This window comes from Octodon degus, unplaced genomic scaffold, assembly GCF_000260255.1.
Source record: "Octodon degus isolate 3935 unplaced genomic scaffold, OctDeg1.0 scaffold00005, whole genome shotgun sequence".
In the NCBI taxonomy this organism is placed as follows: domain Eukaryota; kingdom Metazoa; phylum Chordata; class Mammalia; order Rodentia; family Octodontidae; genus Octodon; species Octodon degus.
Window position 1 is genome coordinate 10,175,389 of NW_004524581.1, and position 26,319 is coordinate 10,201,707.

General features: G+C 53.7%; 1 protein-coding gene across 1 annotated transcript in view; it reads left to right on the forward strand.

Moving 5' to 3' along the window:
* Positions 1-3,804: 3,804 nt before the first annotated feature.
* The window catches only part of Adamts14 (ADAM metallopeptidase with thrombospondin type 1 motif 14), a 70,212-nt gene continuing 47,697 nt past the window's right edge, over positions 3,805-26,319 (forward strand). The window contains exons 1-3 of the mRNA XM_023723300.1: positions 3,805-4,054; positions 5,633-6,078; positions 13,741-13,807. Coding sequence (XP_023579068.1) covers positions 3,973-4,054; positions 5,633-6,078; positions 13,741-13,807 — 595 coding nt within the window. The 5' untranslated portion in view covers positions 3,805-3,972. The remainder of the gene's footprint in view (positions 4,055-5,632; positions 6,079-13,740; positions 13,808-26,319) is intronic.

Here is a 26,319-nt window from a genome sequence, read left to right on the forward strand (position 1 = left end):
AAGAAGAAGAAGAAGAAGAAGAAGAAGAAGAAGAAGAAGAAGAAGAAGAAGAAGAAGAAGAAGAAGAAGAAGAAGAAGAAGAAGAAGAAGAAGAAGAGAGATTAGGAAAGGAAAAGAAAACAGAGTGAAGTAGGGGATCTGAGGGGGGCCAGGGTGAGAGAATCTGGTGGGTGTCTACGGTCCTGGTACTCACCTGGGTCTGCACATGGCCCCCAAGTTCACCAACTTTGCCTGCTGAGGCCAAGGGCCCAGCCTGGCAGAACCTTGGCCTCCCTGTCTGTAACTGCAACCTTGTAAGGGTGCAGAGGGGGCTGGGGCAAATATGGGAAATACCTGGCCAAGAAGTGTTAGCTGTGATGGGTGTTTCCAGCCCAACATCTTCTCAAGGCTTTGATGGACAGAAAGGCAGCTCTTCTCCCCATCTGTGTCCTACTTTGGGGCCGGGTGACCTTTGTGCTGCTGGACCGAGACCTCCTAAGCACGTCTCAAGATCTCCCCTGGAGTCACTGTGGTGGGGAATGCTCAACTCCCCCAGTGTCCATCCCCCATTTTTCTCTAGCTCCCATCTATCATGCACTTAATATTTATTGAGGAGCTGCTACATGCACAGCATAAGACAGGCACTGGGGGAGCAGCAAGGAAGGGGTCTCAGACATGGCCCTCATTCCTTGGGGAGCTCACAGGCTTGTGGGGAGGTAATGTTAATCTACAAAGCACATGGAATCAGTGAAAACCAACTACAAGAATGCTAGTGGGACATGATTGGAGGAGGTGACTAAACTGGGACTGGGTCAGGCTTTGGGAAGGGTGGACTGAAAGGGTGACATCTGAAGTGGCAGAAATCGACCAGGTGAGGCAGGAGGATGCAGCCTGTGCAAAGGCCCTGAGGCAGGATGAGTGTGGAGCCTGCCACCGTCTGGGCTGGAGGGCTGTGGAGGGAGGAGGGTGGGCAGCAGGGAGCTCACCACCATCCCAAGATGAATGGAGCCTTTGGTGTTCTGACAGCAGAGAGGGCCACATCGCGTTTGACTGGAGAAACTTCCAGAGGCCAGAGAGCAGGGAAGATACTCATTAGGACAAAAGTATGGCAGTGTGCAGAGAAAAGATGCTGGTGGCCCAGGGGGGTGGGGACGTGTCTGGGATAGCAAAGGGTGGCTATATTTGGAAGATCCTACAGGGCTGGGCGGTGACTGATGCGTGTGTGAGAGGTGACCAGCATAGCCCCAGCTGCTGGCTTCCTCACTGGTGGTCTAGAGGTTGACGGTGGCTTTCAAGGAGCAGGGTCCAATTCCCATGCGCCTCTCCTGTGTGTTTCAGCAGCCTGCGGGTCCTGCTCGAAGCAGGGCGAGGCCCCTCTGTATGTGTTTGGGCTCCTTACCCCCTCCCCACTTGACAGCCCTGAGTGTGACTTGGCCTTCATCTGGTCAAGGAGCTGGGAAATGGACCTGGTGCTTGGTGAATGCTCAGCCTTTACCGATGACAGAGCAGTGCCTCAGATTTGAAGTTGGGGGTCTGGTTCTGCTTGAAACCAGTGTGACTAGCAGTGAATACCTTATCCACTCTAGACCTCAGCCTACCTATCTGCACATGGAGGTGGAGCCCTGGGGTGGAGACTGAGCCACAGCTCCTGTATCTCTCAGTGGCAGGGGCTTTTATCTGTGCCCACAGGAGCACTCCCTGGGGGCCAGGACCACCTTTTTCCTCTAGGTGAGGTCTGGGGTCTTCCCAGGCCACAACCCATGGCCCGTCAGTCCATCTTTCTCCTGGCTGCTGCAGCAATCCTGGTGCTGCACACCTCCTGCTTCCCCTCCAGGATGCTTCGGGTACTAGTGGCCCTGGCCCTTCCTGCTCCTGCCTGGCATGCACACTTGGGCTGCTGGCTGCCCCCAGCCAGGCCCACTCTCTCTGCTTTCCTGTGGCAGCCTGGCTTGGCCCACTTCTTCCACATCACCTTCTTCAGCCCCTCCTCCTGTGAATTCCCAGCTCCTTCCTGGTGACCAGGCTCATTCACCCAGGGACACTTCTCTGTCCCTCTCACATGGTCTTCAGGCTTTCTCTTGCACAACAGTGTCCTATGATAGATCACTGGTTCCATTAATCACCAACATCTTGTGTCACCTCCCCAGGCCCTTGGACTTGGAGCTGAGGGTTGGATAAGTGTTGAGAGATCACCAGCCAGAGAAACACCCGAGCTGTTCTGTCTGTGCCAAGTGCCAAGGTGGAACCCAGAACTTGCCTTCCGAGGAGGGTCCCCAGCAGACACTGGTGGCTTTCTTTGCTTTGGTCCTGTTCATTGCCAGGAATGGGACCACCTGGCCATTTCTCCACATTCTGGCTCAGACTCTGAGTTATGCCCCTGTATCCCTGCTTCTTAACAAAGCCTTCCTCAGTGGGAAAGAGCTTGGACACACAATACTTGCCAACAAAAGCAACCATTGTAGCCCCAGCAAAGGAGATGGGGGCAGAGAAGCTGGGCTGAGGTTTTGCTTTCTATTTGCTGAGGCTGGAGGCGGGCTCCAGGGATGGACCCTGTCTGCTGCTCTGGAGCCAGTGCCGGGGTCACAGCTGGGATCCGTCCCCCTTGACTTGCTCTGCACAAGGCAAGAAGAAGGGGATGGTGGGAGGGCTGGGGCCTGAGTTTTCTCTGGCATGGGCTCACAGAAGGGAGGTCCGTGTGCCACATGTCTTCAGGCCCCACACAGCTCCCACTCTACAGCTGGCAAAACTGAGACCCTGTGAAAGGAAGTCAGGTTTGCAGAGGGCCAGAGCACACGTCTGCTGCCGGTCACCTCTCAGCCTTTCTCTAAATGCCCCCACTAACAAAAGTCCACCTAGGTTTGACCTTATGGGCCAGGATGAGGAGAAAGGAACTCTGTTCTGCACTTCATACAGGTTGGTGTGGTGGCGCCATTTCCAAAGAGCGGACTTCTCTGATGTAGCTTCTCTGCTTCACAAATGAGCAGGCCCTTCAAAGCCCTGCATCATGTGGAAGATGACTATGCAAACAATCTTTTTCCCCTTCAGTTCCCACCTTCGGATTGCTTGAAGTATAGGGTTTGTTTTCCTTTTCTTTTTGCAAATTATTAGGCACACATTCACAGAATAGAGCTAGAGCGCGGATTTTCTGTTGGGCTGTTGGCCCTGACCACTGACCTGGTTATTAGCATGAGGCATCCACTCTCACGCTTCCACTGCTGCTGGTCTTCTCTGCTGTGGGCCACTGGTGCCAGGGGTGGAGCTTGAGGGTGCTTGTCGTTATTTGCACATATTATGTGTGTCTGTGAAGCCCTACCTTTGTACCAGTGCAGCTGGTACACTGGGGATCAGGGAGCTACAGTCTGCAAAATGGGTAGATCCAAGCAGCCAGTGGTGAGTGGGGCACCGAGACCACCGTAGAAGAGAGAGATGCTCACCAACCTCCAAACTCAAATGCAATGGGACACCTTCTTGGCGCAGGCTCTGAGCTGGTAACAGAGAGCTACAGCCAAGAGAGGGACCCAGCAACCTTGGAAAGCCGATCAGGCCTTTCCTCCGAAGAGGAGCGCCCAGACGTCTGAAGGAATGATCGCTTTTTGCGCTGAGCTGCTCGGCTCTGCGTGGCACTTCCGATCCCGTCCGCGAGCGCCTCGCTTGCGGTCCCGCCCCTGCCCCAGTGCAAGGCGCCCCCAGCTCCGACCCGCGCCCGGCCCCGCCTCACCCGGTGTGCCCACCCCTGGCCCGCCCCGCCGCCCCTTCGCCCGGCGCCCGCTGCGTCCGGAGCGTCACGGCGCGGGCGGACCGGCCGGCCGGCAGTTGGCACTGCGGGCGTTGGCGCGTCGGAGCCAGCGGTCCAGGCTGTGGCGCCGTGCGGGGGGCTGCTGCAGGGAGGAGCCGAGGCCGGCAGTGCTCCGGCAGGGCAGCCCGGGGCGCGCCCCAGCCCTGCTTGTGGTTCGGTATCCGGGAGCCTGGCCCGCCCGTGTCCCGCGCGGCCACATGGCTCCGCTCCGCGCTCTGCTGTGTAGCCTGCTGCCCTTGCACTGCGCGCTAGGAGTCGCCGCGGGCAGCCGGACCCCAGGTGCGTGCGGGTCGGGCGCGAGGGGACTCGAGGGGCTGGGTGCACTCGTCAGGGCCGCCCTAAGGCGCTCCAGCCACCCTGGCAAAGCTCAGATGGGTGGGAGGAGATGCATTCAGCTGGGGACGAGCTGCGGTGTCTTTTTCCCTGTCATTGCTTTCCTCTGTCGCTGGGGATAGTGTGTGTGTGTGTGTGTGTGTGTGTGTGTGTGTGTGTGTGTGTGAATTGGGAACTTCATTGTTTTCTTAGGGACTGTATTATCTGTCTCTCTGTGTTTCTCTTTCTCCTGTGAGCCTTTCTCCTTCAGTGTCTGCTAAGCCTCCAGCTTAGGTTCATATGTGGGGGAGTGTGCACACGTGTGTGTCCCCTGGTCATACGCAAAGCAGCTAGCTAGCAGGTGGTTACCTCCCACTGCAGGGCACCCCTCTTCTGTGCAGAAGCACTCAGATATTTGTTCCCCCAGTACAGCATCTTCAGGGGAGAAGAAACCCCCCACCTTCCAGCCTGGAGTTCTCAGGTGGCTTTGAGCATGGACAGGAGGCTTTGGCCATTTCCAGGCAGAGTTCATGTGCCAAAATGGGACCCCTCTTGCAGCAGTCTTAGGGTCCTCTGCTGTCATGGGTGGGACTAGAGGACAGGAGCATCTGCCTGCTGGTGTCACTGCCTTGGGCCAGGGGCTTTTCAGGATGCATTTTCATGGCTGATCAGCACTATGAATTGGATAGGTGATAGATGCTGCTGAGTGGAAATGGAAATTCCTCCCAAACTCACGGCCATGAATCACCAGGCCTGGCAGCCAGGGGGCTGTCACTCCTGCCTGGCCAGGCAGGGCACAGGGAGAGCGCCGAGGACGGGGCCACTGGCGTCCAGCCTGGAGCATGGGCCATGACCTCACACTTAATTCAGCCCAAGTGGGCAGGTCACTCCCGTGTCTCCTCTTATTTTTGAAGAGCTATATTTATCCTGCTTGGGGCTGGGCCATGCAAAAATCTCAGCAGCCACTGTGCTGCTTTAAAAAGTTCTCTTTCTAACCTTGGAAAACAGAACCACATAGTCCTTCCATCTCCTCTCCAGCCCCACCTTTCCCCTAACACGGTCCTGCCATTCTCCCGGGTTTCTAGGTGTGTTTGTTTTGCCAGCTGCATTCTTGGGAGCTTGGTGAGGAGGGCCTTGGCCCAGGCTGGGCTGGTGACTTCAGTTCACCGGGGAGCTTGGGCAGGTCTGGCTTTCCCTCTTGCCCTAGGGGATTTTAGAGAATTCAATCCTTTCCTAGGCAGCCTGGAAGTTGGAGGACTTGCTGTCACAGTGACAGGATTCTGCTTGGCATCATTTGTTTCCTTCTGCTAAACTAGAAAAGGATCTGAGGGCTGCAGGGAGCTATTTATGTCTACAGAGTACCTGCATATCATTGATCCAAGTATAAAAATACAGGAGCTTTGGAAGCAATGAGTGGAAATGGATGAGCTTGTGCCAGTGGTCCAGAAGAGGGTGCTCGGGGCTGCCCTTCCCTGCCTGTCCTGTGGGATTTCCGGTGTCCCCTTACTGTTGCAAACTAAAGTAACTTTTGTTCTCCCCCAACAGAGCTGCACCTCTCCAGAAAGCTCAGTGACTATGCTGTGACCGTGCCCTGCAGCACAGATTTTCAGGGACGCTTCCTCTCCCATGTAGTGTCTGGCCCAGCGGCTGCGTCTGCAGGGAGCGTGGTAGTGGACAGTACACCCATCCCACCATTGCACTCCAGGCACCTCCGAGTGGCTCGCAGCCCTGTCCTGAACCTGGACAAAGGGACTTTGCCACCTCACGGGGCGCGGCGCTACTTCCTCTACTTCAATGTGACTGTTTTTGGGAAGGAGCTGCATTTGCGTCTTCGGCCCAACCGGAGGCTGGTGGTGCCCGGGGCATCAGTGGAGTGGCAGGAGGACTTCCGGGAGCTGTTCCGGCATCCTTTGCAGCAGGAGTGTGTGTACACTGGAGGTGTCACCGGAATGCCAGGGGCAGCTGTTGCCATTAGCAACTGTGATGGATTGGTAAGGGACACTACTTAACCTTCTCTCTTGTTAAGCCATGAGTCACCCTGCTCCTGTTTGTTGTGGTTTGGTTGGTTCTCCTGCGCTTGGGATTCCCATGGGCCTATGCAGTATGGGCCCAGATGGGGGCTGTGCTGCTTTGCAGAGGACACCACTGGTGCTCCCCGGTCACCAGGTTTGCACCCTGTCAGGTGTCAAGCGGATGAGTTGGGACGGTGCCTTATTTTGCACAACCCCTCCCCATCCAGGGACCCCTTTACTGTGAGCTACTTGGCTGGGGAGTAACAAACTCAGAGTTGAGAAAGGCAAGCTCTGGAGTTTTGACAGCTGGGTGTCAAATTGTGGCCGTGTCATTTTGCTAGCCCTGAGATTTGGATAAGTTAATCTCTGGTTCTTCTCCTTATGCAAGGGGCAACTCAGTCTTTTCACACATACTTGCTGTTCTGCATGCTGAGCATATGGGAGTATATGGCTCCTGGCCTCTCCGAGCTGACACACTGGTCATACTGTGTGGCCCACCTCACCAGCCAGCACCAGCCAGGTGGTTGGCACGCCTGGTATGTGCTAGCTGCTGATATTGTTACCGCTGTCGCTATGCAGCATCCTTCCTCTTAGCTGTCTTTTGTGTCTCTCCTTCCAAAGCCAGGCCACTCTTCTCTGAGGTTCTCTCTGCTCCACAAGGTCCCTCTCCTTGGACCCTCACTATCCTCCCAGACCTAGGAGGCCTTGGAGGATTGGCTCCCTTATTGCAAACCAGGCAGCTGTGATTGGCTTTTATGTCTCTGTCAGCAGGTGTTGGCTCTCACTGTCCCTGCTGCTCCCTGCTAGTGTGGCAGCCTCGTGAGCTTGCACGGCGGCCCAGGGCCCGCTGGGAGGCTTTTCTCATGCTCTACTTGGCAGCGACACCAGGTATGAACTGCTGTGCCCCACAGCAGGACATGCTTGTCTCTGCCTGCAGCTGACTTGGACAGGGAGGAAGCAGGAATGCTAGGAGTGTCCTCCCCATCTTCCCAGCCTTATGAGGTTTCTTCCTGTCACATGTCACTGTGGCCCATGCTTCTCAACCTTTTTTAGTATTAGACCCCTGAGAAACCATATTACACACAGTTTCCCTCACCCACAGTGTAGCAGTGTACCCCCGACCCCAGGTATACTGATACCCACTGCTACACTGCTACACTGTGTGGGTGTCTTGGCTTTATTTTGTAGAAATAATGACTTTGAAAAAACTTTCTCCATCTAGTTTTTAATGTCATGGCAAGCAGTAGAGCCACTGAGAGCTGTGGTCTAGGCAGCAGCTGGTCCTCAAAGTGGAGTGTGCACCTGAACCACGAAGCGCCCTCCCAGAGGGACAGAACCTTCTCTCCAGGGAGGGTCCTAGTGATACAGAGAGACAAACCGATCTCGGGTGGGTGTCCTCCAAATGATACAGGGGAAAACTGATCTCCCGACCTGACCTGGACCAGGCTGTGTTCTAAAAAAAATGAAGAATGAATTTTAGGAACAAACAGAGGTTATGAGTAGAATATATTTATTGAGGGAAAGAAAGCTCCTGTCCAAGAGAGGGACAGGAGGGGGACCCAAGAGGGTTGTTCCCCCAAAAGCTGTCTCTTTCAGGGACTTTTATAGTGTAAAACCATGCGGGGCTAAGGTGGAGAAAGGGGGAACTTGCTTAGGTGGATGTGGGGTGGGACTAAACTATGGTCAACCAATGGGATTACAAGCACCATTGTTCAGGTAAAATTGATTACGCCCAGGACCAAATGGGGAAGGGAGTCATGAAGCAAGTGGGCATGAATGTAGAACAGGACTTTATCTGGTGGCTGTCAGATAATGATTCTTCTTGGCTTTCTCAGGGTGAAGATCAATCCTGGATGCCAATCTTTAGGGAGGTCAGCATTTGTTTGATCTTTGGTCTTTAGGTCTGGCTCACAGCAGGAGCATTTGTCCCTCTCACAGTTGTGAGGTATCTTGTCTTCCATGTTACCTCCTTCAAAGGCCTGACCCTGTCTGACTGCCTATAATATTTCTATCTAATTTGGCTGCCTGCAACACTAGCACCCATATCGTCCACCGAACTCTCCAGGTGATCTGTAGCAAGGGTTCTGGCCACAGACTTCATGACACCCAGGTTTTGGATTCAGGGGAGATGCGTTAGGCCTTCCCTGGGAAAGCCTCACTGCCAGCCTGTCCTGGCCCTGCAGTTCTGTGGCTAGAGCCATTCCGTGCCCCTAGTTGCGGTTGAAAAGCCAAGTGATGGAAGAACTTATCAGGGATGTAGTGCCTGTACAGATGGAAGTCGGAAAATGCTGCTGTGAGCTGGCAGCTCGGCTGAATGGCACAGTGAGCTCAGGGACCATTAGCTTCTCATGCCCCCATTTCCCTGGCTGCCCTCCTCATGTGAGACATGCGGGAGATGCCAAATCACTATTGCTGGGAGTCTCAAAGAAGGCGTGCATGGGCCAACAGCCCCATTACAGCCTCCCTTGTTATTCAACTGGCTCAGCTGATAAGTTGTTGACTGATTAACCTGTAGATGCTGCAGGGCCAGGTGGTTTCCATAAAGGATGCTGACCCAGGGGCTCATGACTCATGATCCTGTGGCTGCATTGTGCAGTGCCCTGGGTGACAAGTTGTGCTCCGATTGCTGGGGCTGGCAATGGCGGGGGCTTTGTGGCCTGGCGTGCCTAGGATGATGTTGCTGACCTTTGGTGGCCTCTGAGTACAGGTTCTCATGAGCTGTGTGACCTTGGGCCTAGTCTTCTCGTGGCTCCAGGGGCTGCAGCTGCAGGGTCCTGGCAGACGGATGTGGATTCTGGATGGCTTGTGCCAAAGCTGGGCCAGGTCTAAGTGGCTATCTGTGAAGGGTCCTCCAGATCGAGGCTCCTGGAGAAGCCTGTGTGCTCCCAAGTTCTTGGCTGGGGACAAAAATAGGCTTCACTGTGGTAAACATCAGGCAGAACCATGGGTCAGCACTAGGGCCCTGCTTGGGCCCTCAGCTATCTGCAAGGCCGGTCCTGCAGTCTAGTGTCTTCCCCTCCAGGCAGGGATGCACTCCATGATGTCTGTGCCCTAGAGCACTCAGCATTCTGCCAGAGGCCTCCCCAGGCAGGGTTTCCTCACTCCTCACCCAGCTATGAAGTGCCCCTAGTCCTGAAAAGGCAAGGGGCCACCTGAGAAGGCAAGGGGCCATTGCATGTCTCCCAACAGAGCTCACCTTTGGACTCGGGAGCTGCTGTAGCATTTCTGGTGATAAGTTTTAACTCTCTACCTTTCTTTCTAGATGTTAACCCCATGTTCTCAAGGATTCCAAATACCAAGGTCATTCATTCCAAAGTGACTGAAAGAATCGACTGAGCACTGGCCATGGGCGAGGCCCACCTGGGAAATCACAGGAGGATGACACCAATGGGACAGTTTGTGTCCCAGTGTCGGATATCCCAGTCTCAGACGGGAGGGAGCTGCAGTGTCCCAGGCAGCTGCTCTGTGGGGGCAGAAAGAGTGGAAGACATCAGGGTCACTATCCCCCTTGTAGGTTTCAGCTGCAAATGAAGCCTGCATAGCCCCTTTAGATGCCACACTTCTGGCCAGAGTCAGGGACGGGCAAAAGGGTTGCAGGTCTGTGCACACAGGGTGGGGTGTGGGGCTCAGGGGAGTAGGTTGGGATCTTCAGACCCTCTTATAACTGAAGTGTTGTTGGGCTGGGGAAAGGTGCTCAGTGACTGGTCCAGCTGTTCTATGTCTTGTTGCCCTGCCCAGCCTCTGCAGTTAGGCTGATACCAACCAGGGAAGGAGGAGTCAGTCATAGGTTTACAAGGCCAGGCTTCAGAAATAAGTTTAGATGCAAAACTAAGCTCCGGTTTTAGAGCTGGACAGGCTTCCCTAGAGGAGGAGGAGGCATTGGCTCTAGACTGCTCAGCAGCATAAGCAGGAATGCAAGTGCTTATGCTGGGCCTCTGGCCAGCAGATAGCACGGCTGACATGGCCCGCCTGGAGGATGTTTGGGGCAGGACATAAGGGGTGTAGTGAGGCTCTGTCCAGCCTGCAGAGTATTTCCTCCAGGGCTGAGCCCCTGGCTCGGGACTGTCACACCCAAGGGTCTCAGCCCAGGAATGTGTCTGGGCTGCGCAGTGGCCTCTCAAAAGGACAATGTTGAAAACCTCTAATGCTCCACACTTGGGAGGAATCTGCACGGAGGCCTGAGGTGGTGCCAGTTCTTCACGAGTCTTGCAGGGATTGTGGGATACGGGGCCAGCAGAGTGGTGTCCCCACTTCTCGGTGGGGCTGAACACTCCCTGCATCTGTGCAGAGCCAGCCTGCTATAGGGAGGAGGTGGCCATCGTTTCTCTTCATGGAGATGAAGGCCAGCCATCTCTGCCTTCCTGAGCTCTTCCTGGGACATCTGGCGCTGGCTGAGAGGACATAGCTGCGCTGGGCTCCCCTTACTTTCTTGGCCTCTGTGAGTCAGGGTCTGGTGCAGAAGTGGCCACACATATAAGATTTGTCACATCTGGTTCTGTTTTGCGTTCTCTGCAGATCCTGCATTTTTGATGGGTTCCTCTGAATAGACCCTGGCAGGTGGCAGGAGGGGACAGGGAAGGCAAAGCCCAGCCCAGCCTCCGAGCCCTAAGTCCTAGGTACACTTGAGCTGCAGTCCTTTCGGCTTGAAAGTGGGACTGCAGCAGAGCAGGGAGGCCTCAGCTAGATGGCCAAGGGATGCGGGTTCTAAGCCGGGTCACGGTGGTAGCTGTGCTGCTGTGCACTTATTGGACACCCACACACTGCAGAACGTACCTACCGGAGCAGGTGCTAGCTGTGTCTCAGTGAAGCTGTCAGGTACAGTGCCAGGGCAGGGCCCAGACCAGCATTGCTAATAGTGCTGGGCCTGCCGAACACTGGTGCAGACCGGCTGAGTGACCCTGAGTAAGTTTCTAAATGTCTCTGGGCTGAGATTCCTTATCTAGGAGGAGGGGATAGAAGCAACCATCTTTAGGGGTGTTTGGAGGATTCAGTGAGATCCTGTAAAGCATCTGGTTTGGTGCTGGACCCTTGGACAAGGAGGTTTATTTCAGAAATCATGAATGGTTACATTTGTACTTAGTAATTGGGACTGTAATTATTAATAATGATACTGTAATACTGTGGAGTCCCTCATGTTGCAGGGATGCCTAGACAATCAGTGTTATCTCACACCGGTCTGAGTGCTGGGGCCACCACTGCTTCCAAAGTTGGCCCAGCCTCCCTTCCCTCCATCCTGTCCCCACTGCAGCACTGTCCCATGCAGAACTAGCCAAGCGGTGCTTCCTCAGGGCACAGAGTTTGCACAGGAGCATTGCTCTGTAATAACCTAGACACCTCCTGGCATAGCAGTGTGCAAAGAGATGCCAGCGGAGTAGTCTATTAACGATTGTAGCCCCTGCTCGGTGCCAGGATCCTTGGCTGTGGGGGTGGAACTCACCCCTCCGTTTCTGGCTTCAGGAAGCCTGCAGCTTAGAGGGGAGGCTGACACACGCTAACTGGTGCAGAGCGTGCAGCCCTGGGTAGTGCCCCCACGGGTGCTAGTACTCAGGGCAGGATGCAACCTGTGGGTGGCCTGGAGGTGAGCACTGAGAAGGGAGGTTTGCCAGGGGAGGGACCACTTGGGCTGGGTTTTCAAGGATGTGTATGAGATTTTAAAGCCACAGAGAAGTAATTTTAGGCACCCTGCAGGGAAAGCAATCCTGTGGCTTCACAGGACTTGGGAAATGGCAGGTCTTTCCAGCTTTCCGTGGGAGCCAGGGAACCGTGAAAATGTGATTTGGAAAATCTCCACCTCACTGTGGAACCTGGGCATGAGGAGCCACGGGAGGTCTGTAAGCAAGAGCCACCTTGTACTGGAGTGAGATGACATAGCTGGCGGGGGCAGTGTGCTTGTGGCTTATGGGTGTCCTGGTGCTAAACGCCTATCCTCACCCCATGGGTGTTCCTTGCTGGCTGAGGGAGTGGGCTGCCCTGTTGGCCTGTGCAGACCTGGCCCCTCCATGTGACTAGGCCCCGTCCAGATTCCCAGCTGGCCTGACCCCTTACATCAGGAGCTGTGGGTTCTGTCTGTATGTGAGACAGGCTGGGGACAGGGCACCCAAGCCTTGCGACTGGTCCCTGCTGGCTGCAGTCCTGCTGCCGTGCTGATGGACCTCTTCAGCTCTGCACATCCCCTCCGGATGCTGCCCCAGCAGGTCTGCCTACCTCACTTCCCAACTCCCTCCTTCGCTCATGCTGTGTACCCCTCCCCTGATAGCCTCCCTCTCCCTCACTTGGTACAGCTCCTGCTGCAAACCACAGTTCCAGGAAATCCGAGACCATCTTAAATTTGTGCTAGAGGACAAGGCTGGACCCCTGGGGTAGAAGGACAGGAGGCTGACACTTTAGATGTTTGCAGAACTAGGTGGGTGGCAGGAGAAAAAGCAGAGGGCTGGGAACAGTGGGAGGAGCTGGGGCTATGGCCAATCTGAAAGGACTTGTGAGTCTGGTATTGCAAGAGTATTTTTAGGAGAAATCAGAAATAGGAATTTTACAAACTAAAGTCTTCTAATTTTTAAGCCAGAATATGAGCCAAACACAGCAGGGATGTTTGCGAGAGGCTTAGGGTCTTCAGTGAGTGTCTTAGTCCTTTTGTGCTGCTATAACAAAATGCCTGAGACTGGATAATTTATAAACAACAGCAGTTTATTTCTCAGTCTTGGAGGTTGGAAAGTGCATGATAGAGGTTTTAGCAACTCTGGGGTCTAGTGAGGGCTGCTTTCTGAACATCACTGTGTCCTTGGGAGGAGACAAATGCTGGGTCCTCAGATGGCAGAAGAGATGGAGAGAAGGGCAAGAACGCATTGCTAGTTCCCTTCAGCCTGTGTGTAAGATCTTGAATCCCATTTAGGAAGTGCCACCCTCATGACTTAATTTCCAGGCCCTTCTGTTAATACAATCATATTGGGATTAGGTCTGAACATACACTTTGGGGGGACACATTCAGACCATGGTGGGGAGGCAGTGTGTGTTAAGGATGAACAGCGACCCTTGCAACCAGCCTACCTGGGTTGAAACGCCGCCTCTGTCTTTTGTGTGCTGTGCAACTGTGGGCGGCTCCCTCACCTCTCTGTGCCTCAGGTTCCTTACCTGGAAGGTGGGATCATAATAGTCCTCAGTTCACAGAATTGTCAGTGTGTGGAGGGCTCCATGCAGCACCCTCAGGACGGTTCAGCAGGGCTGTTACGTGGTGCGGCTTTGTTGGATCTGAGGCTGGGGTAGGCGGGAAGGACACCGCATTTGTCTGACTACTACGTAGTGGAGTCCCGGGGCTCTCAGCCCACGGCGACCACAGCCTCCTGAGGCCTGTTGTTTCGTCAGGATGCAGCTTGTTCCTGCCAAGAAGGCATTCTTGCCGTGAGTGTCCCCACCGGGTGCTAGAGGGCAAGGCCTGCGCATGCTCACTTGTGTCCCTCCAGTCCAGCCTGGGACCTCTCACAGGACCAGTGCTCTGCAGATGCGGGAGGACCGCAGGGGTGAGGGGATGGGCAGGCGTGAGATCAGAGGTGACACTAGCTGCCGTCAGCTCTTTCAGCCCCAGTTAGATGGGGAGGAACAGCTCTTCGACCTCTGGTCTATGGCAAACCGTCCATCTGCCCCCAGGCGAGAGGTGACGGATATGTCATGAAGGTGTCCATTTGCCCTCCTACAATGCAGCAGAACCCTTCAGGTGAGTGGTGGCGGGCTGTCCCTGGCCTATAATCCTTGGCTTTGGCTCCTTTTGGCCACCCAGTGGGCTGAGTAGGTGGGAGAGGAGCCTGTGTGTACCCCTGCCCGCGACAATCCCACTCCACAGCCTCTGTTCCCAGGGCTCATGCCGGCTTCAAGAATGTGAGCTGGTTTATCACGTTTGCTACTTAGGTGACCCAGCTCCCAGAAAAATGTGGGGCTCTTTCTGGAATTTCAGTTTGCAGTATGTACACAGAATGACACTCTGCTGGAAAGGGAGCTTCTTGTTATCTGCCACCCAGGTGACCCCAGAAAGTGGCCCGCTTCTTGCCTGTAGGGACGAGGGCCTGAGTGCTGTGAGGTGCCTTGATTCCAGCCAAATCCCTGGAGGAGACTGCTCAGATTTTCCTGGGAGCAGGCAGTGTGGGGAGACCGAGCAACTCTCAGGTATCTTCTGCTATGTAACAAAACAGCCTAAATTGGAGAAGCACCAAACCACAACGCTGTCCTTCCTCCTAGCTTCGTAGGTTGGCTGCTGGTCCCTCTCCTGGCTGCCCTGTGGCTTTCTTTTGTGGCTGCAGCATGGAGGGTCCCTGCAAGCTGTGTCAGGCGCCAGTGTGGGGCTGGCTGTTGGCAGGTGGCCTCGGTTTCCTCCTCTGTGGCCTTCTTCTCCTCAGCAGCAGACTGGCTCCTGCTCAGCATCTCAGGGCAGTGTTCCAGGAGGCAAAAGGCAGAAGCTGCACGAATTAAGGCTGGCCTTGGGAGTTGCATGGTAGTGCTTCTGGGCATCTTGTTGGTAAAACAAGCCACAAGACCAGAGGAGAGAGCTCCCAGGAGCGGGGCATGGACTCTGCCTCTGCAGGGGAAGAGCAGCCAAGTCCCATGGCGGGGGGGTGGAGGGTGTGTGTGTGTGGCTGTGTTCAGAGGCCAGAGGGCTGGTGGCAACTGTCTTTGCAAATGGTATTCCTCCATGCTGACCTAGGCAAAGGTCTCCATCCCTCCAAGCCTTAGTTTCTGCCCCTGTAAAGTGAGTGGTTTTGGTAATTAGAAATCACACACTCAAAGGACTGTCACAGGGCTGGGGAGATAGCTCAGTAGAATAAGCAATTGCCTGGCAAGTGCAAGGGCCCGAGTTCAATCCCTGGTTGCGCAAAAAAAAAAAAAAAAAAAAAAAAAGGACTGTCACAGTGCCTGGGACAATAAATAGTGACAAGTACTCTTATCACTGCTCATATCATAGAGTGAAGGAGGAGGCTGCAGAGCAGAGGCAGCAGGTCAGCCTGCCGACCCCTGGGTATCCCTCCTGGGCGCTTCCTCTTGCTTCCCAGAGGGCTGACCCACCGGAGCCCGGGTCCTGGGTGCTGGTGGATTTTCAGTCCTGGAGCCTCCCTCATCTGCCCCCAGCTGTGCCTCACTGTCTGCCCTGGATTAATAGCTTATTTATGATACAGAATAAAAGCCAGACATCACCTCACTACTGCTGCTATGGTGCAGAGCAGCCTCCCCTTCCAGTGAGGGCTGGTTTTATTTTTCTTCCTCAGCAGTGGCTGGAGGGAGGGTGGCCTGGGGATGGCCTGTGGTGGGCTGGTGGGTGTGGAGGGGCTGTGCGTGCCGGGCAGGATAGGTCCTGGCCTCAGGCGGGGCTGCAGAGAGGCCCAGCCCGGGTGGGCTCTTGGAGCACCCGTGGAATTTCCCAGGCTCTGCTGGGGAAAGCCATCTGTAAGTTCAGCATGTGGGCCTTGCTGGCCTGCAAAGCCCTCAAAAACAGAAGCCCTGGATGACATGCACATGCTGCCTTGAGCTCGGCAGCCTAGGAGCTGCCTGCCACACAACTTGGGCTGCTTCTGTCCTGAGCACTTCCAGTGGTGAGTCTCAGCTCAGCGTAGTCCATCCCCACCCTCTACCCTGACCTTGGTCGGACTGGGGACAGCTGTCGCTCGAGGGGTTCTGGGGGCCTCCACATCCTTCTTCATTTCCAGCAAGGGTAGTGGAGGTCAGAAGAGGACAGGAACTCAGCCACAGTCACCCAGCAGACCAAGAATGTCCCATCATGGTCCACACTCCTACCATCCTGGGGACCTGTCGTGAGCCCAAAGAAGAGGACCAAGTGTCTATAAGCAGTGACTCAAGCCTATAGGCCACAAGATATGCCATGATACAGTTGCCATGGCAACAGCTTCAGCATGATGAATGATGGAATCAGTTGGCTCTTGGGGGCCAACTGGGAGCCCCAGGGCCTGCAGGGTAGGATGGCGAAGCATGTGTTTCTGAGGTTTCCACTGTGGCGTGGGTTGCTAAATATCATTGTATTATTCGTTGTCTTCCCTAAAACTTTGGACATCAACTAAGAAAACTTTGATGTCCGTAGCCCAGTGAGTGGGATTTGAACCCAGATGGAACATTCTAGTGCTTCTCAGACCCCAGGGTCTGTTCTCAAAGTATTAGAAGGACGAAGGACTGCCTTTGTCTCCAAGTCCGCTCTGATTCATTGGCACGGCTGGAGGAACCCTAGACGGGCTTCTTTGGGGAATGGACTAGAGGTAAGGTTTTCTGTCAGGCACAGCAGTTCCCAATGCAAACCCCGCTCCCAACAGGTTGCTGAATGTCTCTATCGGTTTTGCTGTGAAGCCAGCCACATATTGACACCTCTCCTCTGTCCCGACAAAGCCTGGCCAAGCCATCCTGATGTCAGCCTTAGATTCTCCAGCCTTGCAGATTGCTGACAAAGTCTATGGGATCGCTGTCACCAAAGTCTCAGGGTGGGGACACTTGGTGAAGCATGCCATCTCCTGGCCCCCAGCTACACTTGAGGAAAGCTGATGTCTCATAAGGGCCACATTGCCAGGGACCCTTCGGAAGACTTGGCCCCAAGGTGCTGCCTGCTCGAAATGACTTCGTGACAAAGCCTGTAGCTGGTGTGTTCAGTTCTTGTTCCCCTGAAGCTGGTCTGGAAGAAGGACAGGCAGAAATGCCTGGTTAGGACCCAGGCATGTGCTAAAAGCCCCTGAGGGCACAGAAAAAGGGATAAGGATGGGTGACAGCTGGGGTGTGCTGGAAGGGCATTCTGGGGGTGCCGCAGCTTCTCCCACTGGGTGCTCTCACCATAGTCCGCTGGCCTGTGGTGCCTGTAGTTTTGGCAGCGTCCCCAGTACCTAGGTCTGGGCCTGCTCAGTCGCTTTGATGAGTGAATAAATGAATGGATGAGTGAATGGTGTTGCAAGGAGCGCGACGCCCGTGAGCTGTGCAGGGAGTGGGTCTTGGTACACACGCTTGTGTTCGAATAACCGAGGAGCAGCTTGGGAGGCGTGTGAATTGTGAAAGCTGGGAACATGTGCGAATGGTCGGTCCCTGGACAGGACCAGCAGCGCTGTGTCTGCCCCTACCCCCACCCCCTGTGCGGAGGAAACTGGGGATGCCTGGAGGATCAGTGTGCTGTCAGGCTACTGTGGGGATACAGTGGGGTGGCACGGGGGCTCAGGGGCCTGGAGCCACACTTCTCCATTCTCCAGCGCTCAACTGCTCTTTAGGAACCTCCTCCTTGACCACCACCCAATCTGTCATTTGTCACTGAGCATGTGTGGGGCTCAGTGATAGACATTCACACACATGATTTTACATGACAAAGGTGTGGCTTGCATCCAGCCATGGCAGTACACATCTGGGCCAGGCTGCTGTAGGGCTGGGTCACTGGGGAGCCCTGGCTGGCTGGGACAGGGACTCTGGGACTCTCTTCTAGCTGGCTGCACGTTTCTCTGGCGCTACCCCTCCGTCTGCTGGCTGGCAATGGGGCATGGGGTTGAGCGAGTAGGGCCTCTGCAGGGAGCTGCTCCTCAGCTCGGGGCCTGGCAGCCGCGCCGCCTTCTGGCGCTCGAAGGCTGCTTCCTGTCTCCTCGTCCTTAAGCCACAGCCGCTGCCAGGATGTGGGGCCAAGGAGGGGGCTAAGCAGAGCTCCTGCTCGAGCATGGTGGGCTGTGGTGGTGATGGGGGTTGGAAGGAGGGACCTTCTGAGCCACGCAGCTCTGGGCACTGGGGAATGGAAACCGGGGTGGCTGCGGCCCTGAAAAGTGTCCTGACCCTGGCTGGGCTCCAGGGCAGGGTGTGCTCGGAAATGTGCCTCTGAGCACCTTCGGGCGGGAGCCCACCCTGTCTCTGCATGGTGGCCTGGCCCTGGGGTGTAGAGGTGGGGGTAGGACTACGTGAGCCCCTCTGTTAAAAGCCAGCCTTGGAAGACCTGACCCACTTAGTCCTAGCTGGTGCTGGAGGAGTCACTTACCTTTGTCGTGATCACCAAAAGCATCCGTAGAGAGGTACTACTAATCACCCTCCCTCTGTGTCACAGACTTAATGCTGGGGTAGCAGTGTCCTCATTGACTGGCCTTTGGCCACCTACAGACTGCAGCCCCTCGCCCTGCAGACCCTCACTGTGTTTGAGACAGTTGTGGCAGATTATTCTTCCCTCCCAGAGGAGGTGCGCCTTGCAGAGGGGCCCCGAGACAGCACTGAGGCACAGAGCGTGCCTGACCTAGAGGGCCCAGCTCACCCTGAACCAGGGAGAGGCTCTCCGGGGTGTGGCCCAGGGGGCAGTAGTTCTGCACATTCCTGTGTAGTGTTAGTGAGCGTGGAGGGTTGGGGACCAGCCATCACAGAAGCCTCTGGAATACTGTATTTGACAGTGACAATGGGGTCAGGCCGCGGGGGACCAAGAGGGCCTGACCAAGGAAGGGAGGAAACGTCTCCCACCTACTGCAGGCCAGGCCCCAGGAGCGGTGGTCTCAGCCCTTCTTTCACCTCATCCTCCCAACCCTTTGGCTTTGGAGGTGGAAACAGGCTTAGAGGGCTCGTGTGAGCCAGGGTGTGGCCCTGGGTATCTGATTCTTCAGTGCAGCCTCTCCACCACTGGCAGAAAAGTCAAATGACAGAGGGTGTGTGTGTGCTTTAGCTTGGGCCTGAGGTCTCCCTGAAAGGGCCATGTGCTAAGTAAGGCTTAGTCCCAGCCTGTGATCCTGTTGGGGTAGGGGGCAGAACTTCTAGGGGAAGGGCCTGGCAGAAGGAAGTGAGGTCACTGGGGGCATGGCCTTGCTCTTCCTTTCTTCCTCATTTCTTCTCTGGGCCATTGTGATGTTCTGCCTCAGCTCAAGCCCCCATTACAATGGAGCCAAGTGACCATGAACTGCAACCTCTGAAATTGAGCCAAAATAAACCTTTTATGTTTTTAAGTGGATTATCTCAAGTATTTTATCACAGTTGCAGAAACCAAACACAATTTGCTTCCTCCTTTTTTTTTTTTTGGAACTGGGGATTGAACTCAGGCCCTTGCGCTTGCCAGGGAAGCGCTTATTCCACTGAGCCATCTCCCTGGCCCCTGCTTCCTCCTTTTAAGCTGTTTTAGAGGAGGGGAGTTGTGTAATTATCGCCTGCTTATAGTGGGCAGGCATTCTGAGCAGAACGAGCTTTCCTTTTTGAGAGAAGGAAACCATAGAAAAGCTAAGTAACACCTACAAGTTTAAAGAGAAGGAAGTTGGGGCTGTTGAGATGGCTCAGTGGTTTAAAGCACCTACTTAGAACAAGCTTAGCAAAGCACAAGGACCATGGTTCAATCCCCAGCACCACATGCCAGCCAGCCCCGCCCCCTGGTGGGCTGAGCTGGCCACACACACACACACACATAAAATTAAAAAAAAAATCTTAAAAAAAAAGAGAAGGAAGTTGCATATGGTCCAGGAACAACTCTCTAACAGCTGGGAATGTCTCCACCCCACCTTTTATCTGCACAGGTTCTTTTTCACCTTTAGAATCACCTCTTATGAGATTTTTTCTGAGGATGCTCAACCCCTGGTATCCCCCCTTCTCCCTGATACCATGCCACTTACTGAGCAAGTCAAATCCAGATCACAGTGAGCCAGGAGTTAGGAACAAACCTGCCCACAGTTGTGAATGTGGCTCCTCACCCTGAGCCTACCACTTCGATCCTGCGCCCCTGGTGCTCCCAGGTATACTGGACCCATGACAGTGACAGTGACGGCAGCAAGCGTACTTATGTGGCCCCGCCTTGCTGCATGGTTGGGATCACTGTAGGTACCCTGGGTATATCACCATCTCAGAGCAAATCCACAAGAGAGGTGCTGTTATAGTCCAAAGCACATGGGTGCTGAGGCACTGACCACGGTGACATGATTTGAGCATGGCTGAGCTGAGATTTGAACCCAAGGACATGCTGGCTCTGGGGTCTCTGCATTTGCCCACCATGCCCATAGCCACCATATTGCTTCCTCCCTGAGAAGGATTCGTGCTGCCGACGGGGTGTGCCCAGCAAGCTCTCAGCTGTCTTTTGCACAGTAGCTCCTGGGTCTGTGGAGTCAGGGCCTGGGAACTGAGGCCGAGTGGTCCTCCCAGGTAACCATGTGCTGTTCGTAGGAGCTCTCACTCCACCCTTTGGGTTGTTCTGGGGGTTCTCATGCTGCCCTGTGGACATGGCAGAGTGGTCCAGCTGAGGGCAAGCCTGACATTTTGGGCCCCATTGTCCAGGGCCCTGTGCTCCTGCTTGTCCCCAAGACTGTGCAGTGTGGGTGAATCAGCTTGAAGACTTTCTTTGGCGTGGGCCAAGGCCCTGGCTGCCCAGCCTCCAGCAGAGCTCCTGTGGTTGGTTCTGCATCAGGTTTGAATTATGCGGAATCTCAGCGTCTGCCGGCGTTCATCTGAGCCACACTGACTCACGTTGGGTGGCAGCCCGCGTGCCCCTCGTCTCTCTGTGAACAGCCTTATTAGATGTAGCTCACACAGTCATATAATTCACCCATGGAAAGTACACAGCTCTTGGGTATTTATTAAATTCAGGGATATATGTGTAACTGTCACCACAGTCAATTTTAGAAGATTTTCATCACCTCACAAACAATTGTGTGCCCTTTATTTATTCTTACCCCAAACTCTGGCACCCACGAATCTATTTTCTGTTTCTATAGAGTTCCCCATTCTGGCTAGTTCATTTACGTGCACCCATGTAATATGTGTCTTTTCTGTCTGACTGCTCTCACTTGGTATAATGTTCTCTAGATTCACCCATCTTGTAGTGTGTATCACTATTTCATTCCTTCCTTGGCTGGATAGTATTCCACTCTTTGGATATGCCATTCTTCTGTTGATGGACATTTGGGTTGTTTCTACCTTTTGGCTATTAGGAATAATGCTTCTATAAACATCCATCTATAAATTGTTTTTGTTTTTTATTGTGTAAAACTGGAAATTGAACTCAGGGGGACTCTACTATGAAGCTACATCCCCAACCCTTTTAAAGATTTCTTAATTTGAGATTATTTCATATTTTGAGATGGGGATTATAGGCACTTTTTTGTGTGGACGTATGTTTTTGTTTTTGTTGGGTGTAAACCTAGAGGTGGAATTTCTGGGACATGCGGTAACTATTTAATTGCTTTCCGACTGTTTTCCAAGTGGCGGTACCATTTTACATTCCCACCATCAATTTATGAGGGTTTCGAATTTTTCCACATCCTTGTCAAAACTTGTTATTAGGTTACTTTGATTCTAGCCATCCTAGTGGGTGTGAAGTCGTATTTCATTGTGGTTTTGATTTGCATTTCCCTGGTGACTTTTCACACTGAACATTTTCTTATGTACTTGTTGGCCATTGGTATATATTTCTTGAAGAAATGTGTATCTAGATCTTTTGCCCAGGGCTGGGGAGATAGCTCAGCGCCTGCCTGGTAAGCACAAGGTCCTGAGTTCTATCCCTGGTACAAAAAAACAAGTGCTTGCTTTAGCATCATATATATTAGATCCTTTGCCCATTTTAAAATGGGGTTATTTTTCTTTATAATTATTGAATTGTAAGAGCTTTTTAGGTCCCTTACCAAGAGAGTAGAGGTTGGTTTTTGTGTCTTTTGCACTTGCCATCCCCACTTCAAGCCTAGGTGCTTCATACAGACATGGGGGAAGAAGGGATTCAAGCCACCTGAGGAGTCTGGGCAGGACCTGTGTCCCAAGATGTGGAAGTCTATATGGTGGGGCTGCCCCTCACTGGTCAGGAATCAGACAGCCACCCAGGGATACTGGTTTCAAGTATGAGCATCTGCTTCTTGCAGTTTGTATTGGTTTGAGCAGCTGGGAAAAAGCACCATTTGCAGAGACAGGGAAGGGGAGAGGAAGAAGAGAGGGCCTGGGAGCCACACCCAGAGCTCTGCTTTAAAGTTTCAGGTGTTTAGGGGAGATTGAGGTCTTTATCACAGAGGCTACAGGATAATCCTGTGAGGAATTCTGGGCTGCAGATGTGAATTGGGAATTATCTGCAAATATCTTTCAAACCAGGATTGGGAAATGCCCAGAAAAGAGCATGGCTAGAGGAGATCAGAACAGAGTGATTGCCAGCTTTTGCCACACAGGGCTCACAGGTAAGAAGCTTCCAAAAAGGGATGGCTCCAGAAGACCATCTGGATTAGTAAAGGGGCCATGAGACAGAGAGATGTCGAGGATAGCCGGTGCTTTCTGCTGCGGAGGGGAGCAGAGCCATGGAACCACACCTGGACAGGGATGGGAAGGAGGGAGTTACAAGGGGCAGTATGGTGGTGCTGGACAGAAGGGACCAAGTCCAGGAGCTGAGTCCTTGAGGAGGTGAGAGGGAGGTGACCCAGGACACAGCTTGGGGGCAGGATCCCTATCTGTGGGAAGTAGGTGGGTGCCCTGAAGTGTGAGCCTGGGGCAGCACTGGAAGTCTGACCATGTGGGACCCTGGGACAGATGTGTCCTAGGGAAGTGCAGTCTCTCGCACGCATGAGGTGTGTGGTCGCTGGTTTCACGTGTGAGCAGTGGACACCTACTCTGGTTTAAATATGAAGCGTGACCTCCAGTGCAGCAATGGTCAGAGGTGAGATCTGGGGAAGTCACCAGCGGGCTAAGCCATCAGTAAGCCCAAAGCTGAATGGGCTCCATAGGAGGTGGGGTCAGGCTGGAGAAGGCCACCAGGCCAGGCCTCCGAAGGGGATGTTCCGTCCCTGGCTCTTCAACCTTCTTGTCTGCCTCCTGATGGCCATGAGGTGAGCAGCTGCCCTCTGCCATAACTTTCTGCTTGGAACCCACCTCCTAGGACTAAAGCCTGGAAACCTTGAGCCCAGTCCTCCTTTGCATTGTGTTGATTGAGCACTTTATACCAGCGGTGGAAGGCTGCCAACAAAGCTATGGATTTGTCTCCGTCAGTGTGGAGCTGTGGAGTGGGTGGATGGTTGGCCTAGAGTGAGTAAGTGGAGCTTCTCTGGGAGGCCGGGGGAGCAACTCATGGCTGCTTGGAAGAGAATTATTGTACATGTAGACCAAAAGGTCCAACTGGTGAGAGGGGAGCTTGGGGCTTTGGGGTCAGTGTGAGGTGTGGGTCACATTGGAGGGCTTAGTGAAGTTTAATATGGGCTGAGTCAGGTGCCAGGACAGTGGTGGGCAGCACTTGGACATCAGCTCCCTGCGAGAGCATTTTCTGCTCCTTGCCTGTCTCTTCCTGGCCTCGCAGGACTAGCTTGTTCACTCCGTATGTGCTTGCCACCTTGCTTACATGCACACGCATGAGAGTTGAGAATAAGCACAGATGTACAGCGCATCCAATTTTCAAAATAATTTGGTTTCAGTTGCCCACTAAATAAGTAGAACCCCACTTGGACAAGAGGCAGCTACTGATGATCAGTGATGCTGGCTGTTAGGTGCATGGCAGGTCACAAAGTTGTCAGTTATCTGGATTGATATAGCCTCAGAGGTCTCACTGAGCTTAGTCTTGCTCTAAGTGAGCCCCGAGCTGAAACTTCTCACATTCGTTGAGGGCTACAAACAGGCTAAAGAATGTGTATAATTTGGTGTAAGCAGGCTGTTAATTTACATCGTCTTTTGGCATTTGCTGGGCTGAACTGTAAGTTTACATATCACTAGTTGGTAACTTCCCAGGTAAAGGAACAAAGAACAGACAGGGCGCTGCCTCCAGGAATCTTGTTACCCTGTCTCCAGCTTGTGGGAATGACAAGGGGCCAGTTTCCTTAGGCTCTGTTCTTTGTTCCTTCTCTCTTGGGACAGTAAGCTACCGACTCAGATCTGTACACAAAGTGACTTCTAAGCAGACACTTCTCCAGGCGCTACGTGACCGTGTGTTCTTCAGGTATCCTGGAATTACATCTTGAAGTTGGGGGGCTTTCTGCTAGGGGAACCTAGGCTGGAAAACTTCAGAAAGCATGGATTGGAGGGCTTTGGATGAAGAGGCACAAGCTGTCTTTGTCATCCAAACTGTGTCACCAGCCACATTGGAAAATTCAAACAGTTACCCCCTGATCCCCCCAATCAGCCCCACACCTCCCAGAGAGGGCACCTCCTAAGCAGCTACATGAAAGGGAATTTAGCGTAAAGCTGGGGTGACCAGGCCTGCTTGCTGGAGAGTTTCCATGTGGAGGGACTGGCCAAGGGCCCATGTGGTGTGTGTGGCTGTTAGTTATGATCAGTGAGTCTGTTTTATTTTTACTGCTTGAAGACTCTTTCTAGCATGTATTTCCCACTTATGTACTATTTGCGAATGAATAAGGAATGGGTGGAAAAAAAATAGGGCTGACATTTATTTTCCAGCTTACCAGAATTTATTTTCCGCTTTTTTCTTGATGTTTTATCCAGAAATTTGATTTGATTTTAGAGCTTTAAAATTAGCCACCACTTTTCAGAAATATAAACATCTCATAAATTGAGAGATGGGAATAATTTAGCGAGGAGGCAGGGAGCCAGAAGGTTCTCCTTGCCAGGCTGTCTGCCCTGCATGGTGCCTGGTTTCCTGGCCAGGGCAGAGACTCAGCGGAACTTGGGCCAAACCTCTCACTGCGCAAAGGAGGAGCCCGAGGTCCCCGGGATGGGACTGGGCTGGAGCTGCCCAGGTGGGTCACACTTTGGAGATCTTAATGAAGTTTAGTAATACCTGGAGCCAGGTATGAGGGCCCAGCTTACATTGCCGTCGTCTCTCTGGGGGACCCAGAAATAATGCATGAAGTGGTGTGAGGCCACTCTCTTCGGAGGCTTTGCCCTTGGTCCCTGGGAGTGTGTGTGTGGACTGTCACAAAGAAAGGTGGAGACTTGTTCCCACGTTGCTGAACGCTGAACAGTGAACAGGGCTGCGCGGGAAGAAGTAGATTCTCCAGGGGGTCAGGGTGAGGCTGGAGGGCAGGGAGGCTGAGCAGACCTGGGAGACTGCAGCTTCCCTCTGGTGGGGCTAAATGCGTGATCAAGAGCATTTGTGTGGGGCTGAGAATCCTCCAGGCCTGGCCCTGGGCGGTCGGCTGGGCAGTGGGAGGGACGCTTCCTCTCTGGCCACATGCTGCCCGTCTCCTGGGCTCATACATGCAGAGTTGGGATGTAAGCAGCCTTGCTGTTCGGATCAGACTGGACAGAGGCCCGGGAGTTGCACATGGGACTGGGAAGGGACTGCTTCCAGTGGCCCCAGGGTCAGGAATGGGCTCTTGGTGACCCAAGCTGATAGGATGGTTCCAAGCCACACAGCACTGGTCTCTACTTCTGGTGCTGATCCTCTCCGAGTGACTTCGGCCAAGTTACTTAATCTTTCTGACCTTCTATTTCCTCATCCATGAAATGGGTCTCATTTTAGTGCCTCTGTCACAGAGATACGAAGGTGAAATACTGTGAGATGGTATATGTCAATGTAAGGGCAGGGACTATTATTAATAATAACAGGGATTATAAGACCATCTATGAAGTGTGGAATGATGCGATGTATATTTCCTCTCAGCAAATTTTAGGAGGGCTCTGCTTCACATATGTTGCATTGTGAGAGTGAGGGAAGGAGTTCTCTGCCACTAGAAGTAATGAAGCAGAAGTTAGAGTACCTTGTTGAATTTGTTGTCAAGGCAGGAAGCCTCAGACTGAGACATGCATGGTGCTCTCGAGAAGTCCGTGTTCCATGACTGCGGGCTGGAAGGTGGTCTGGCCCAGCCCTGCGCGGTCCCCATCGTTAAGGGGTCTGCATCTTTCTGAGCGGCCACACAGACTCATCAGCCACAAGGCAGGAAGCTAGGTTTGAAGGATGGCTGACTAAGTCCCAAACAGGGGAGGGCCAGGGCTGGGGGCCTGTGTGTGTGTGTGTGAGGCTGGCAGGGTCTTCTCTCTCCTGTCTAGAGGAGGCAGAGAGGTCGGATGGACCAGGCTGAGCGGGGCTGGATAGACCAGGCCAAGAGGGTCTCTTGCTTTGCTTGTCCTAGCATGGCCTTCAGGGTAGCAGTCAGGTGCAGGAAGGAGAATAGAATGGATAGGCGTGGGGCTTGCCTGAGAGTCTCCTCTCGAGCGCTCCCTCCTGACCACAGAGCTGCAGTAGCACTGGGGGCTTCTGCGCCTGCATCCTGGGAGGTGGGCTTCCCTTTGGGGCGCTCTGCTTAGACTGTATGGGACCACAGGACCACAGAGGAAAGGTCTCCTTGTTGTCTCTGGTGGCAGACTGCAAGTGTGCCTGCAGTCATGGGGACGTGCATGTGGTCAGGC